The sequence below is a fragment of the Nicotiana sylvestris genome, chromosome 2 (assembly GCF_000393655.2).
Source record: "Nicotiana sylvestris chromosome 2, ASM39365v2, whole genome shotgun sequence".
Classification (NCBI taxonomy): domain Eukaryota; kingdom Viridiplantae; phylum Streptophyta; class Magnoliopsida; order Solanales; family Solanaceae; genus Nicotiana; species Nicotiana sylvestris.
The window spans coordinates 211,361,959-211,380,081 of NC_091058.1; the positions used below are offsets into that span (position 1 = coordinate 211,361,959).

The 18,123-nt window shown below is 36.9% G+C and overlaps 2 protein-coding genes and 1 pseudogene across 2 annotated transcripts; 2 read left to right on the plus strand and 1 right to left on the minus strand.

Moving 5' to 3' along the window:
* Nucleotides 1–6,633: 6,633 nt before the first annotated feature.
* On the minus strand, nt 6,634–11,876 carry LOC104223948 (putative late blight resistance protein homolog R1B-13; annotated as a pseudogene).
* Nucleotides 11,877–13,150: 1,274 nt separating this feature from the next.
* On the plus strand, nt 13,151–13,954 carry LOC138886248 (uncharacterized). Its single transcript, XM_070167313.1, has one exon. It carries the CDS (start codon nt 13,151–13,153, stop codon nt 13,952–13,954), a length of 804 nt encoding a protein of 267 aa, XP_070023414.1.
* Nucleotides 13,955–16,332: 2,378 nt separating this feature from the next.
* Nucleotides 16,333–16,794, plus strand: LOC138886249 (uncharacterized mitochondrial protein AtMg00810-like). The gene has a single exon (XM_070167314.1). It carries the CDS (start codon nt 16,333–16,335, stop codon nt 16,792–16,794), a length of 462 nt encoding a protein of 153 aa, XP_070023415.1.
* Nucleotides 16,795–18,123: the final 1,329 nt, after the last annotated feature.

Consider the following 18,123-nt stretch of genomic DNA (forward strand, 5'->3'; position numbering starts at 1 on the left):
CTTTTCCCTCTTAAACTCTTCGCGTTGTGCTGTTATATTATATTTTTGGGTGCAAGGGGGCATGTTTAAACTCCTCGCAGACTTTTGCATCATTATGTAGCAGTTCTTTTTTTTCTTCTCTTTCTAGTGACATGTTCTTCTGATGAAATGGTGCTTTTATCTTTCACCTGCATTTATTTTGCCCGAGCCTCGTGTAGTTGCAGTGCTTGTCATGGTGGGAACATCGGGAGCTAAAAGTTATGGGAGATGAATGAAGATCATATGACCATCAATTTTACTTTTTGTTGAGCGACTTATCCACATTTAGTTATGAATAAAGAGTTTAAACTCTTCGTCGCATCAGTAAAGGATTACTATTCTCTTTGGAATACATAACTAGAGTATTTACCCACAAAATGAAGAAAAGGAGGATGGAAATAGCTGGGAAAATGCATTAGATATCTAAGGATTTATCTTTAGCCTCTAAAGATGCGTTCTGAAAAAAACAATTACCTTGGTCAAACTCTGCAACATATAATGAATAATGAATGAAATGAAGGAGGTAATAAGTTCGTCTATATGTGAAGACTTAATCAGTTATAAAGGACCTGAATATCCCCCATCATATCTTCAAGTTGAGGGCTCCTCCACAGTTCGATACTTTTTAATGAACCAATATTCACGAAAATAGGCGGAATCAGTAGTAATATCAGCATCACCATAATTTTGTCCATCAGCATCAAAGATCAAACCCTATATAAGCATTTGGAGCATCAGGCAACCAGTGTTGCATGCCAAGATCATCAATAAGTGTTGCATGCCGCATCTGTATTTTTAAGACAATTTGTCATACTTCCCTTGTTTGAAAGGGAATACATCTTCCTGAAATGTTACATTCTTTTTCACAAAAAACACATTGTTAATTAAATCATATAATATATATTCTTTTGATCAACATTGTTGAACACTGAAGATTGAAGATGAAGACACAACCAAAATTTGTTATTGAGAGAGAATTGAAAATGTGGAATTTTGCCAAGGTGGAGATTTGTTGAAGTTTGGCAAAATGCCAAAGTCCCACATTGGTTGGGAGTTAAGTTTGGGGGGGATTTTTCCCCTATAAAAGAAGGCCTAATGTTTAGGATTGAAACACACCTCTCATTTGCCTTCTCATCTGTTTAAGGCATTTGTATCTTCTCTCTTTAGTATTATTTCACTTGTATTTTTGGAGTGGAATAAAATATTGGTTGTGTCCGAGGAGTAGGCAAAATTAGCCGAACCTCGTAAATTCTGGTGTTCCCTTTATTGTTGCTTTATTGTCTTATTTATTATTTGGTGGCTGTCATAATTTTTGGTATAGTAGTTGTGACTTATTCACACTATATACATTTGGCTTCCGCAACAATTGGTATCAGAGCCAAGGTACTGTCTAAGTATGCTCTGTGGTTGCAGCATAGTCTGATCTTCCACATCAGAAAAGATTTATCTTGGTAACTGAGTCAAGGTTCTGTCTGAGTATGCTCTGTGGTTGCAGCTTAGTCTGATCTTCTACATCAGAAAGGAAATAATCTTGATTTGTGTCGTCAGCTATTAAATAATATTTGTGTCAAATATGGGAGACAATAAACAAGAAGAATCTACATCAAGTGTCAACAATACGTCATCATTGGCATCTTCGCTTATGACAAGAATTGTGTCAAATGCGAAATTTGCGGTAGAAATATTTGACGGGTCCGGACATTTTGGGATGTGGCAAGGCGAGGTTCTAGATGTCCTTTTTCAACAAGGGCTAGATCTTGCTATTGAAGAAAAGAGACCAGATGCTATTGGAGAAGAAGATTGGAGAATTATCAATCGTGTTGCTTGCGGTACCATTCGATCCTACCTTGCTAGAGAGCAGAAATATCCATACACAAAGGAAACTTCTGCAAGTAGATTATGGAAAGCACTGGAGGATAAATTTTTGAAGAAAAACAGTCAAAATAAATTGTACATGAAGAAGAGACTGTTTCACTTCACCTATGTTCCTGGTACCACGATGAATGAACATATCACCAGTTTCAATAAGTTGGTCACAGATTTGCAAAATATGGATACAACTTATGATGATGGTGACTTGGCCTTAATGTTGTTGGCGTCACTTCCTGATGAGTACGAGCACCTTGAAACTACTCTACTCCATGGAAATGACGAAGTTTCTCTCAGAGAAGTTTGTTCGGCTTTGTACAGCTATGAACAAAGAAAGCGAGAAAAACAGAAGGGCGGAGAAGGAGAAACACTATTTGTGAGGGGTCGTCCTCAAAATCAAACGAGGACAAAGAAGGGAAGATCCAAGTCAAGATCCAGACCCAGCAAAGATGAATGTGCCTTTTGTCGAGAAAAAGGGCACTGGAAGAAAGACTGTCCGAAGTTGAAGAATAAGGCCAAACATAACAATGGAAAGGCTATTATGGATTCAAATGTAGCTGATTGTGATGATTCAGACTTCTCATTAGTTACAACAGAGTCATCAACATCATCAGACATATGGTTGATGGACTCGGCTTGTAGCTATCATATGTGTCCCAACAGGGACTGGTTCATGGAATTTCAAGAAGGAGAATATGGAGTCATCCACACAGCGGATAACAGCCCTCTTACCTCATATGGCATTGGTTCAATACGATTAAGGAACCATGATGGAATGATCAGAACATTAACAGATGTTCGATATGTACCGGATTTGAAGAAGAATCTCATCTCTGTGGGAGCCCTAGAATCAAAAGGGTTCAAAATCATTGCAGAAAATGGAGTGATGAGAGTATGCTCCGGTGCACTAGTGGTAATGAAGGCTAATCGGAAGAATAATAATATGTACCGCTATCGTGGCAGTACAGTTATTGGGACAGCGACAGTGACATCCAGTGACGACAAAGAGGCAGAAGCAACCAAGCTATGACACATGCGCTTGGGACATGCTGGAGGAAAATCCTTGAAAACTCTATCAGATCAAGGATTGTTAAAAGGAGTAAAGGCTTGCAACTTGGAGTTTTGTGAGCATTGTGTCAAAGGGAAACAGACAAGGGTTAAATTTGGTACAGCGATCCATAATACTAAAGGCATTTTGGATTATGTACACTCTGATGTTTGGGGTCCTTCCAAAACACCTTCATTGGGTGGGAAGCACTATTTTGTAACCTTTGTTGATGATTTTTCTCGAAGAGTGTGGGTGTATACAATGAAAAACAAAGATGAAGTGCTGGGAATTTTTCTCAAATGGAAGACGATGGTGGAGAATCAAACAGGCAGGAGGATCAAGTGTATTCGCACAGACAATGGAGGTGAATACAAAAATGATCATTTCAATAAGGTCTGTGAAAATGATGGCATCGTCCGACACTTCACTGTTAGACATACACCACAACAGAATGGAGTGGCAGAACGTATGAACCGGACCTTGCTGGAGAAGGTACGGTGTATGTTGTCCAATGCTGGCTTGGGCAAAGAATTTTGGGCTGAGGCAATTACATATGCATGCCACCTCATTAATCGTCTACCATCTGCTGCTATTGATGGCAAGACACCATTTGAAAAATGGTATGGAAAGCCTGCTGTAGATTATGACTCTTTGCACGTGTTTGGCTCAACTGCATATTATCATGTGACAGAGTCAAAATTGGATCCAAGGGCAAAGAAGGCTATTTTTATGGGAATTACTTCTGGAGTCAAAGGATATCGCTTATGGTGTCCTATGACAAAGAAAGTAATATTCAGCAGGGATGTTACCTTTGATGAATCTGCTATGGTAAATAAGGTAACAGAAGATACCAAACAAAATGAAGGTGCTTCTAAGCAGGTGGAGTTTGAGGGAAAATTTATTTTTCCTACACAAGAAGCAGAGGAGGAAACAAATGAAGATTACCCTCTGGAAGGAGAGCCAGTAGAGGAGATTCCAACTCAGGAACCTCAACAACAACTTGAATCAATAGCAACCAGCAGGCCAAAAAGAACAATAACGAAACCTGTTCGTCTCATAGAGACGGTTGCTTGTGCAACCTCAATTGTAGCTGATGATGTTCCTACCACTTATAAAGACGCTGTCCAAAGTTCAGAAGAAGATAAGTGGAGGATTGCCATGAATGATGAAATACAGTCCCTTCATCAGAATCATACATGGAGATTGGCCAATCTCCCGAAGGGAAAGAAAGCAATTGGGTGCAAATGGGTATTTGCAAAGAAAGAAGGATTTCCTAACCAAGTAGATGTTCGCTACAAAGCAAGATTGGTGGCCAAAGGATATGCTCAAAAGGAGGGAATTGATTACAATGAAGTGTTTTCTCCAGTTGTAAAACATTCCTCCATTAGAATTATGTTGGCTTTGGTAGCACAATTGGATTTGGAACTAGTTCAGATGGATGTAAAAACTGCGTTTTTACATGGAAACTTGGAGGAGGAAATCTACATGACTCAGCCAGAAGGATTCAAAGTTGCTGGAAAAGAAAATATGGTGTGCAAACTTGAAAAATCGTTGTACGGATTGAAACAATCTTCTAGACAATGGTACAAGCGATTTGACGAGTTTATGTTGCGGCAAGGGTACAAGAGAAGCAAATACGATCATTGTGTGTATTTGCGCAAGCTTAAAGATGGTTCCTTTGTATATCTTCTCCTATATGTTGATGATATGTTGATAGCTTCCAAGAATTCGGAAGAAATTGATAAGTTGAAGATTCAACTGAAGAAGGAGTTCGAGATGAAGGATTTGGGTGAGGCAAAGAAAATTCTTGGCATGGAGATAATTAGAGATAGACGTTCAAAGAAACTCTGTTTATCTCAAAAGGAATATTTGAAGAGAGTACTTCAACGTTTTGGCATAGATGACAAGACTAAGCCAGTTAGTACTCCACTTGCTTCCCATTTTAAGCTAAGTACTACTATGTCGCCAATGGATGAAGCTGAACGAGAGTATATGTCAAAGGTACCATACGCAAATGTTGTTGGTAGCTTGATGTATGCAATGGTTTGCACAAGGCCTGACATTTCACAAGCTGTTGGAGTTATTAGCAGATATATGCACAATCCAGGGAAGGAGCATTGGCAAGCTGTGAAGTGGATTCTACGGTATATTCATAATACTGTAGATGTCGGGTTAGTTTTTGAGCAGGAAGACAATCAGTCTGTAGTTGGATATTGTGACTCAGATTTTGCGGGTGATCTGGACAAACGAAGATCAACTACTGGTTATGTGTTTACTTTTGCAAAGGCATCAGTTAGTTGGAAGTCTACTTTGCAGTCAACAGTTGCTTTGTCTACAACAGAGGCAGAGTACATGGCTATTACAGAGGCTGTGAAAGAGGCAATTTGGCTTCAAGGATTGCTAAAGGAGCTTGGTGTTGAACAAAAAGGTATCACAATTTTTTGTGATAGTCAAAGTGCTATTCAATTAGCGAAGAACCAAGTTTATCATGCAAGGACGAAGCACATTGATGTTCGGTATCATTTCGTACGAGAAATCATAGAAGAAGGTGGAGTCACGGTGAAGAAAATTCATACTACAGAGAATCCTGCTGATATGCTGACAAAGGTGGTGACTGCGGTCAAGTTTCAACATTGTTTGGATTTGATCAACATTGTTGAAAACTGAAGATTGAAGATGAAGACACAATCAAAATTTGTTATTGAGAGAAAATTGAAGATGTGGAATTTTGCCAAGGTGGAGATTTGTTAAGTTTGGCAGAAATGTTTGTCCCACATCGGTGGGAAAAGAAGAGTTGGGGGGATTTTCCCCCTATAAAAGAAGGCTTAATGTTTAGGATTTAAACACACCTCTCATTTGCCTTCTCATCTGTTTAAGGCATTTGTATCTTCTCTCTTTAGTATTATTTCACTTGTATTTTTGGAGTGGAATAAAATATTGGTTGTGTCCGAGGAGTAGGCAAAATTAGCCGAACCTCGTAAATTTTGGTGTTCCTTTTATTGTTGCTTTATTGTCTTATTTATTATTTGGTGGCTGTCATAATTTTTAGTATAGTAGTTGTGACTTATTCACACTATATACATTTGGCTTCCGCAACAAGCCTAACGTTCTTTCTTCCTTCAGTTGATAGAGTTAAACCTGAAGGAGCATTAGACAGAATCCTCTTGGTCTGGAATATACACAAGTCTGGATAAAAAATGGCCATGCATTTCAGTTCCTTATTGAGTTTGGAGCCTGATAACAAATTTTACTTAAAAATCAGGAAGAAAAAGCACATTATCTACTAAGTCTCCATTCCTTAACTCACACCATCCTATATAAAAGTAGCACCTTCATTGAGCAAATGAACTCTTTTGGCCTTTGCTTCATTACTCTTAATCAACAAGGTAACATCAAATATCATATGATAGTTGTTGTACTTGTACAGAAAACAATTGGTTAACAGAAAAGAATTGTTTAGTAATACTTTTATGTACACATAACACCATATTGATGTACCCTAATAAAAATGATTTCACTTGTAAAATGGAAAACAGAAGATGTAGCATTATACTGAATTTAACACTGTAGTTATTTTCTATACAAGAAGAAAAACTGAGAGTACTCATCACATTTGTTGAAATAGCAGGTCAAAATACAGCACATAGCAACTAGTGGTGAAATATATATATATATCTGATGCAATGAAAAACAATTTTCTACAATATCTGAGTGATTATCCCATCATAGCAGAGAGCCAGCAATCCCATGTATATGTAAACAGCAATCCCAAAAAAGAAAAGAGAGTACACAAAAGAAACAATCTGAAAAAACAAATTTTGGAATACATAACAGCGTGCCTGTTTTAAGCATACAAAATGAAGAAAAAGTGGGGAAATTAGACAAAAGTTATATAGTAATAACCGATATCAATACAATATTCTCCACACAACAGAGTAAACGAAAAGGAGTGAAATAGCAATAGGTGCCTGAGGATTCATCTTTAGCCTCAAAAGCTGGATATATTCCTTACATGTTCTCTGCAAAAGAAAATTACACTGGTCAATTTTTGCCACATAAAAAGAAATAAAGGAGGTAATAAGTTCGTCTGTACTCACATATTCTCCCAGGGTAAAAGTGCTCAAGACTTAATCAGTTATAAACAAGGACCTGAATATCCCCACTCATATCTTCAACATCTTACTTAATCTTCAGAGCAGATGCTTCAAGTTGAGGGCTCCTCCTCAGTACGATACTTTTTAATGAACAAATATCCCCGAAACAAAGCGGAATCTCCTCAAGCTTATGACATTCCCACAGTTCTAATTTCTCAAATGCAGGAAAGGATTCCTCTCTAACCTCCCACTTAGAAAGAGTCGCTCGATGCAGCCTCAAACATTTGAGTTTCTGGAAGGTGTCTTCCTCCCCCATGTTCCATTCTTCCCCCTCGATGATTGCGTCAAAAAGGTACAGCATTTCAAGCTTGGTCAGTCTTGCTATTGTTGATAGTGAATCGGATATCAAAGGAAATTGTTGCAACCACAGATCTTTCAAACTCGAAGGGAAATGAAAATCCAAAGCTGATTTGTCGCTACTAAGAGCACACTATCATTTGAATTTGAACTTTCAAAAGTTACTTTGAGAGATTCTAATTCATTTAGGAAGTCCAATTTCGGGAACCAATATTTCTCTGCTGAACAATCCCATGATTCCTTGAGATTAAATTGAAGCTCTTGAAGATTGGGAAACCTTTTGAAAATATCCTCCGTGTCTTTCGAATAGGAAAGTTTGAGTCCCGATAATCCTCTCAAGTTCTCTAACTCTGAGTCCTCTGCTATCAATATTGGTTCATCTGTATCCAAATCAAAGAAAGAACAATCATCTATTCCCAGCAGTCGCAACTTTATAAGATTCCAAATTGTCGGTAGCAGTACCAGGGCGGTCCATCGTTTTCCACCAGCAGAGTTTCTAGATTCCAGAGATTTGAAAAAGACAAAGGCAGAGATTTAACTTTTGTCTGAATTTATAAGAATCTCAAATGGACCAATGTGCATATTTCATCTTGACAAAAGAGTCATCTAGTACCAACACTCTAAGAAGCCTCAAGTGTCTTAGGTGACATATATCATAAAGACTTTTGTCCAGCTTCTGTCCATATATCATCAAAGAATAGAGGTGTTTACCAGAATGCCTTTTCTGTTTTGAATCGAACAACACAAAATTGTTATGCCCAAAATGCTCCTTATCATATTTAATTTTCATTTGACGTGGCATCAGATCTGAAGAAGAAGATGATGGAGCACGTGAACTTATCTCGTCAAACAACTTTTCCTCTCTTGCTTTGATCAAACAAAAGTCATGCACAAGATCATGCAAAAGCCACACACTCCTTTTCTTTTTCTTCCCCGCAATTACTCCAGTAGTTCATCGGGGCAACTTTCTTTTCCAAAGACCTTTTTCTCTAATAACTCCCAACTTTCTTCCAGTTTTAGCAATCGAAGGTCAAGAGGATCACCGTGGCGTTGTGCATGCAAAGCCACTTTTTTTTCTCGAGTTGTCAAAATAATTCGACTTCCTTTCTCAACTTCAGGAAAAAGCCTTATCAAATCATCCCATGTTGCAGTATCCCACAAATCATCTAAGACTATAAGGTACCTCTTTCCAAACAGATGTTTCCGTAGCTCATTAGCAACATCAATATTCGTACCGAATTTCGAAGATGAGCCAACAACTTGATTAAAAAGTTTTTTCAGCAACTCCATCTCGTCATACTTTTGATCGACTGTACACCATGCACGGATGTCAAAATGACCATAAACTGACTTATCATTATACACTTTGTACGCCAATGTAGTTTTACCGGAACCCGGCATGCCAGTGATCGAAATGACATCTAGTGTTTTTGGTCCACCGTGAGCTTCCTAATTATCAAGTATGTCTCCTCTTTAAAACCTACGATTATTTTACCAGTTATTGATGACTTTCTCTCAATTGGCTTGTTAGAAGAGTTCACAACAATGACACCCATGTTCTTGGGAATCTTCTCAAATAAATTTGAGACCTCTTCTTTGATAAGATTGATCTCTTTTATGGCAAAGGGAAGTGAGAAAATAAGATGTAAGAGACCATTATCTCTTACAATAATTGAATCAATGACAACTTTTGTCTCGTATGCCACATCTAAAACACGTGCCCAGGTATCTTTATACAATTCTTGCTCAACATTTCCGAAGAAAGATCTTATAAATTTTAGATCTTCTTTTACCAGCCTAATTTCTTCCTTTATCAAAGCAACTAAATAAGCATTGGAATTGAGCAAGGGTCCATCACTCATGGGAAAACAGAGTTGAGATGAGTCCGAGGCTTTCAAGCAAACATCTTTGAGTTCTCTCTTCCACAGTTCAATATTTTCGAGCAAGCCTAGAGTTGCACTATTTGTTTCATTAGTACTCTCTCCATTCTTTGATTCTCTTCTAAGTCTCGAGCAATAGCTGATACGTCCCTGGTAATTGCTCCAACACGTGCTAGGAATTCATACAACTTGCCATTATGAATAAAGTCCTTAGGCACATAAGTGAGAATGATTAATAGGAACTCTATCATGGTATGAACGTTTCGAGCCCCTGGAGTGCTAGCAATAATAACATTTATCATCTGCTCTTGTAGATGAACTAGATATTCTCTAAGAATGTTCGGAGAGGTTTCTAGGAGCTGCTTAATAAGGTGTCCAACTTCTGCTGATGTTGAAGCTTTCAAATTTGTAAAACATATGTGCATAACCTCTAATTGAGTTGGAATAATCTCCAAGAATAGATGTGCTAGCTTGAAGAGTCGAGAGTGTCCACCAATTTGATTATGCCATAGGAAGCGTCCTACTCTCTCAGTCATTAGTTGAAACTGAGGTAAGACATATTCAACAATCTCATGCCCAACACAACCATTCACTATCAACTTGTGGAAATCTCTTATGTTGCCACATACATTATGAAAAATCTCATATTCAGTCATGAATGGAGAAGGTTGTTCAGCACGATACTTGGAAAGATGATGGAGATTTAGAAGGAGGAAGTCCAGCTTTTCAGTTAGATCCAGTCAACAACTTTTTGAATTTCTTCATTCTTTAAGATCTCTATGAAATCCAGAACATTGAGAGTGTCCTTACGAAATGACACCTGCCAAAAGACCAAACATTATATCAAATTCTCACAAAGAAAGATAGTTAATTCTCTATACAATATGTTGTTAGAGTTTGAGCAACCGGTTATTTATCCAAAATAAGCATGTCAAGAAAATGGTTTACTACGCATATGTTCAACTACATTAAAAGAATATATTCACTTGGTGTCATGGACGATTAAGTGAAGATTTATCCTAACCATTCCAAGGAAGAGATGAATAGAGGTAACTGTCAAACATATAAACACAACCTCTTGAAAATCATAACTAACCAGGATTGATAAGCTTTATAACACTTAGTTGTTTTTTTTCTTTATTCTTACAACAAGAAGTTTATAATTCTATCAATAAGTTCCAATTCTTTGTTATAAAATAGTGAATGCACATGTCTGTGACAATAAAAACTTGCTCATATTCTGTATTTATACCAAATCATACTAACTTATAATGGTTAAGTGATTTAATAGCGTAAAAATATATATTAAGTGAAAGAAATTTAAGTGCAGACACATGGCATGCATCTGTTGGTTTAGTATATACAGTCACAATTAATCGGAGAGAAATAAAATAAAACAAACAAGAAACGAAATTTATCTGATTCATGATATTAAGAGAAAAATAATATAGACGTCATGGATTTCAATTTCTTCAACCATAGGTTCATTTTCCTCAATTGTTTTAGCTTCAGGTTCATTTGATGAAGTATGAGGTGAAGAAACGGAAGTAGAGGTGATTAAGCGAAGGAGGGAATTATCACAACATACGTCACAGATTTCAATGTCTTCAACCATAGGTTCCTTTGCTGAAGTGGGAGGAGCAAGTTTCTGCAAATAGACACCAATAGCATTAAGGAACAACTCAGAACGCCCGTGAAATCCCACAATAGCTACATCTTCTTTCATCACAAGTGAAAATGGGTTTCCACCGGCCTCACACCCAAATGGTCCATAATTCTTTGCATTAGTTATAAAACATAGAGATTTTATAACCGAACGGCCATAATGACGTCCAAATGTCCCCTTGATGCCTGTTAAATATTCCAATGGAGTTTTCTTAATAACAACCTGAGATTATAGCAAATCACATAAATAAGTAGTTGGGTCAGGAATTTTGACAAGAATTCAGAAAATTGCAAGAATGTCATATTAGGATTCGAAATCTGTGACCTAAAGCAAATTTGACACTTAGTTGAATCCTCTCAATGCAAAGGAAGCGGAAAACTTAAAATATAAAACAACATGTGCATTCATATCTTTGACTTGAAAGGCGCTTATATAACTATAGATTTTAAGCTGCGTACATTGGAAATGCAAAAAGTTGCTACACTATCATATTAAGTTGACCTATAACGTGATTTTTCAAATCAATAGCGTGATAAGGTCTTGAAGGCTGTAAGATAAATGAATAACCTGCTATAACTGGTTTAATTATCTTAATAATTAATTTTTTTTACATAATTTAAGCTCATTGCTATGACATGAGACAAATTTAACTTGAGAAGAACGTTCCAATCATGAGAAATAAATATGTCTGACCACAATTTTTTTAAACTTACCTTGTCTCTTCGACCTCCATTCCCACCAAACTTGGGTGAGTCGATGGGAGTACCTTGTTCAGTAACGGTTCTAAACATGATGGAGTGTATAAAATCTCCATGAACAATCAATATTTCTTTAATGGGACTTTTCAGCTTGTAATTCCATTCTGATCCACCAGTGCCTCCCCATGGCTCCACCAATATTGAGTCCGCTTGATCGTAACTCACTTGATTTCCGTTCACATACATAACAAATCAATGGCTCCATTATCAAATTTTTATCCCTATATTGGTAGTATTATTTTGCAGTGAAAAAAAAAAAAACAGAATGAATATAGGCACAATCATGTAAAAGAAGAGAAGGCAAGGTACCACTGTTGGTGTCTTTATGATTTGTAGTACATAGCTAAACTTAAAAAAGTTACTTCTCATAGTGTTAATATTTTTACAAAGTAGTAATACATAAAATAATGAACAACTTATATGCGAAACGAAATATATAAGAATTATGCCAGGCCTTATTCACCCATTTAACTGCCTTTGATTCTTTTAAAGTTTTATTATTTATTATTTGGAATGGGGTTATGATCACTTGCTATTTAGGCTTAATGTGGTATATAATCCGTCTAACATATTTCGATCATTACAGAGCAATCAAAATATCATAAAATGAAACAAATACAAAAAACACTATCTATAAGAAAATACTAGATACGATAAAATGGTTATATAACTTTTAATGGGCCTTGTGGTAATATAAGTTTGAAGTTAGAGGCTTCCCAGTTTTAGTATAGCGTGATGATATGATACACTAAAAAGGGATGAATAACTTAGTGAAGGATTTTTTAAACCATTTTTCCGAGGAAGAGATGAATAGAGGTGACTGTCAAATACATAAAAGAACAACCTCTAACACTATAGTTAACCAGGATTGATATGTTTTATGATGTTTACATTGTTTTTTCTTTTATTCTTTCAGTTATGGGTTGTTATTTGGGACCTAGCCAAATAAATAAAGTAAAATAAAATATAAAAAAGAGAAAAATATTGATTGGATGGATTTGTGGCTGGGTGGTAGAACCAAATTGCAAGATATGCAAATTGAAAAATTGGTTGAAGTTGTCGGATACCAATCAATTTTGATTGGTTAAACTATCAACTCTTCGTGCTATAAATAGAGGCCCTCGTTCCTCATTTCAGACACACCAAAAATCAGAGAGCGCAATAGAGCGTAGAGAGAGTAATTCACAGATTGTAGTCTGTGAGATAAATAGTGAGTGTGAGTAATATTATAGTGAGATGTTTAAAATAAAGAGTATTATTTCTTTCAAAGGTGTAGTAGTCTCTTGACACTACTAAGTTGTAATATTATAGTGAAAATATTGCTCCGCTAGGGTATTGTATTTTACCCCGTTAAAAGATTTGGTGTCGTTGTTACTCTCTTGTGTTATTGTTATTTACCGTGGATATTATTCCTGGGCGGGATATTTTATTTTTTATCTCAACAATGTGGTATCAGAGCCATGGCGAATAATGGTCCGCTATCTTTCCAGTATCCCCGGCTCACAAAAGATAATTATGAGAAATGGTGTCTACGCATGAAAGCCATTCTTGGCTCCCAGGATGTGTGGGAAATCGTAGATAGAGGGTATGCAAAACCCGATAATGAGGAAGCTCTGCCTCAAAATGAAAAAGATGTTTTGGCAAAGACAAGGAAGAAGGATCAACAAGCCCTAATGTTCATCCACCAATGTCTGGATGATGCCACGTTTGAGAAGGTGACGGATGCTACCACCTCAAAGGAAGCTTGGGAGATTTTACAAAATTCTCTCCAAGGAGTTAACAAGGTGAGGAAGGTAAAACTTCAAACTCTAAGGGCTGATTTTGAAGTTTTAAAAATGAAAGAATCCGAATGCATTTCGGATTATTGTTCAAAAGTGAAGGCTGTTGTAAATCAGTTAAGAAGATATGGGGAGGACATAAAAAATGTCCGTGTGGTAGAAAAGATCCTTCGCACTTTAACACCTAAATTCGATTTTGTGGTGTGTGTTATTGAAGAGTCTAAAGATTTAGACTCTATGACGGTGGAGCAATTGGAGGGTTCTTTACAAGCCCATGAAGAAAAGATCAAGAGGAGACAAGAAGTGTCATTGGAGCAACTTCTTAAAACTCAGGCATCCGTTAAGGATTATGGAGGTGAAAAACGCTATCGAGGAAATAACCGAGGAGGAGGCCGTGGTGGTCATGGAAGAGGAAGAAGTAATGGTAACAACTTCAACAATGAAGTTAAAATCCACCATACATTCAGAGGTCGTGGTCCTGAATAAAGAGACGGAAGAGGACGCAGCTACTATCAAGAAAATAATGGACAAAGGTATGACAAATCAAAAATTGAGTGTTATAATTGTCATAAATTTGGCCATTTCTTTTGGGAATGTCGTAGCAATGTTGAAGAAAAAGCTAACCTTGTTGACGACAAGAAAGAAGAAGATGAGTCAACGTTGTTGCTGGCACTCAAGGAAGAAGACATAGATGATTGTAGCTCGTGGTATTTGGACAATGGAGCAAGCAATCATATGTGTGGATGCAAAGAGAAGTTTGTGGAGATCAATAAAACGGTGAGAGGTAATGTGTCCTTTGGAGATACCTCAAAGATTCAAATCGAAGGGATAGGTACGATTCTGATCTCCTGTAAAGATGGTAGTCACAAGCTAATTCAAGATGTTTATTATGTGCCAAAATTAAAAAGTAATATTTTGAGTTTGGGACAACTTTTTGAAAAGGAATATGACATCCACATGAAAAATATGCATCTTTGGCTTAGAGATTCAAGTGGAATTCTAATTGCTAAAGTGCATATGGCAAAGAATAGATTATTTTCTCTGAATTTTAAAATAATTGATGCAAAGTGTTTAAAGGCTAATGTGCAAGATGATCATGGTGTTGGCACATGCGATTTGGGCGCTTGAATTTTGAAGCACTCAAATCAATGGAAGAAAAGAACATGGTGCATGAGATACCATCAATCAACCATCCCAATCAATTGTGTGAAGCTTATCTTCTTGGAAAACATGCAAGGAGGAGTTTTCCAAAGGAGGCCATGTCAAGATCAACCAAGCTGCTCCAGCTTGTTCACACTGATGTGTGTGGACCAATCAATCCACCTTCTTTTGGTAAAAGTAAATACTTTATGCTTTTCATTGATGACTTTAGTAGAAAGACTTGGGTTTATTTCTTGAACCAAAAATTTGAAGCTTTTGCTGCTTTTAAAATTTTTAAAGTACTTGTGGAGAAAGAAAATGGCTATAAAATTAAAGCTCTAAGAACCGATAGATGAGGCGAATTCACTTCAAACGAATTTAATGACTTCTGTCAATCTCATGGAATTCGTCGCCCTCTAACGGTACCTTATTCACCCCAACAAAATGGTGTTGTATAGAGAAAGAATCGAACGATTCTTAATATGGCTAGATGTATGTTGAAAGCTAAAAGTATACCCAAGGAATTTTGGGCCAAAGCTGTTTCTTGTGTAGTGTATTTGAACAACATGTCTCCAACAAGAAATATTAGAGATCAAACCCCTCAAGAAGCATGGAGTGGAAGAAAACCAAGTGTCAAACACTTGAGAATCTTTGGGAGCATACCCTATGCTCATGTGCCACATCAAGGGAGAGCAAAGCTTGACGATCGAAGTGTCAAGCATGTGTTTGTTGGCTGTGATACGAGTTCAAAAGGCTACAAGTTATACTACCCAAGCAGCGGCAAGGTGGTAGTAAGTTGTGATGTTGAATTTGATGAAGAATTGGCATGGGATTGGGAAGCTCAGGAAGAAACTTCATATGATTTTCTTCCATACTTTGGTGATGGAGAAGAACCAGAGACCGTGGAACCTGTGTAGGATACAACTCCACCTCCTTCTCCAACCAATGTTGCATCTCCCTCTTCTCAAGAAAGTTCAAATGAACAGCCGCAAAGGACAAGGAGTATTCTAGAGCTCTATGATAGCACATAAGAAGTTACTAATTTTGATTTTTTGTATTGTCTTTTTGCTAACACTGAACCAATGAACTTTGATGAAGCTGTTACAGATAAAAGGTGGAGACAGGCCATAGAGGAGGAGATCGAGTCAGCAGAAAAGAATAACACTTGGGAGTTAACAACTCTTCCCAAGAATGATCGAGAAATTGAAGTAGAATTGATATACAAAACAAAGAAGAATGCTGATGGAGATGTGGAGAGATACAAGGCACGACTTGTGGCTAAAGGCTACAAGCAAAGGCAAGGCATTGACTATGAAGAAGTCTATGCACCTGTTGCTTGCATGGAGATGATTTGTTTGTTGATCTCTTTGGCGGCGCAAATAAAGTGGAAGATCCATCAACTAGATGTCAAGTCAGCCTTCTTGAATGGCTATCTTGAAAAAGAAGTCTATGTTGAACAACCATTGGGCTTCGTGGTCAAAAACCATGAAGATAAAGTGTTGCGGATGAAGAAAGCTTTATATGGATTAAAGCAAGACCCACAAGCATGAAATAGTTACATCGACAAGTATTTTCAAGACAATGGGTTTACTCGTTGTCTCCATGAATATGCTCTTTACCTTAAAATTCATACTAATGGAGATATCTTACTTGTTTGTCTTTATGTTGATGATCTTATTTTCATGGGTAATAACCCAAGTTTGTTTAAAGCTTTTACGAAAGATATGTCCCGTGAGTTCGAGATTACAGATGTAGGGCTCATGTCATACTACCTAGGCCTAGAAGTGAAGCAAATGGAGGATGGAATTTTTATCTCTCAAGAAAGCTATACAAAAAAGATATTGAAGAAGTTCAACATGCTCGATTGCAACCCCGTGAACACATCGATAGAGAGTGGGACAAAATTATCCAAGTTTGATGAAGGAGAAAAAGTGGATCCCACATTTTTCAAAAGTCTTGTGGGAAGTTTGAGGTACTCGACTTGTACCAGGCCAGATATACTTTTTGCAGTTAAAGTAGTAAGTCGCTTCATGGAAGCTCCTAGCTCTACTCACTTGAAAGTCGCTAGAAGAATCCTTCGCTACCTAAAAGGTACGACTGACTTTGAGCTATTTTATTCTTCTTCTAGTGATTTCAACCTTATGGGATTTTGTGATAGTGATTATGCGAGAGATATTGATGATTAAAAAAAACTAGTTTTGTATTTTTCTTGGGTGATTCTGTTATTTCGTGGAGTTCAAAGAAACAGTCCATAGTTACTCTCTCGACTTGTGAAGCCGAATATGTAGCAGCAACATCATGTACATGTCATGCTATTTGGTTAAGAAGATTATTGAAGGAGCTCAATTTGCCACAAATCGAAGCTACATAGAGATCTGTACTGATAACAAATCCGCACAGGCACTCGCGAAGAATCCAGTGTATCATGATCGAAACAAGCATATATATACAAGGTATCACTTCATTAGAGAATGCATTGCCAAGAAGGAAGTCCAGCTTAAATATGTGAAGTCTCGTGATCAAGTTATAGATATCTTCACAAAGCCTCTCAAACTTGAAGATTTCTAGAGATTGAGGTTGAATCTTGGAATGAAAAAGAAAAATCAAAATTAAGGGAGAGATTTGTGGGACCTAGCCAAATAAATAAAATAAAAAAAAGAGAAAAATGTTGACGGGATGGATTTGGGGCTGGGTGGTGGAACCAATTTGCAAGATATGCAAATTGGCAAATTGGTTGAAGTTGTCAGATACCAATCAATTTTGATTGGTTAAACTATCAACTCTTCGTACTATAAATAGAGGCCCTTGTTCCTCATTTCAGACACACCGAAAATCAGAGAGCGCAATAGAGCGTAGAGAGAGTAATCCACAGATTGTAGTTTGTGAGATAAATAGTGAGTGTGAGTAATATTATAGTGAAGTGTTTAAAATAAAGAGTGTTATTTCTTTCGAAGTTGTAGTAGTATCTTGACACTACTAAGTTGTAATATTATAGTGAAAATATTGCTCCGCTCAGGTATTGTGTTTTACCCCGTTAAAAGATTTGGTGTCGTTGTTACTCTCTTGTGTTATTGTTATTTACTGTGGATATTATTCCTGGGCGGGATATTTTATTTTTTTATCCCAACAGTTATTAAACACAATAATCTAGGAATTTATGGACCTTATTATTTGTTGATTAATATTATTGTTTCTATTTAATCGATCTACTTGATTATCTTTATTTGTTTATACATTCCATTGAAAAAATGAGAGCTCTTTTATTGGAGTTCCTCTATAACTTGAATTGAACTCGAGAAAGGAAATTTAAGTGAGACAGTTAGTTAAACAACGAGTGGCCACGTTGATAAAGGGATTAATACATATAACTAGGTTATTAGATTGAGTTTAGGGATAAATCAATCCTTGCTGACTTCTCTTTGAACTTCTCCTAATGTTGTTAAATAAGTTCTTCTGTGAACCATATGTTTCATGAGTTCAATATTTTCTATATTTGTTAGGACTAGGGGTTTACT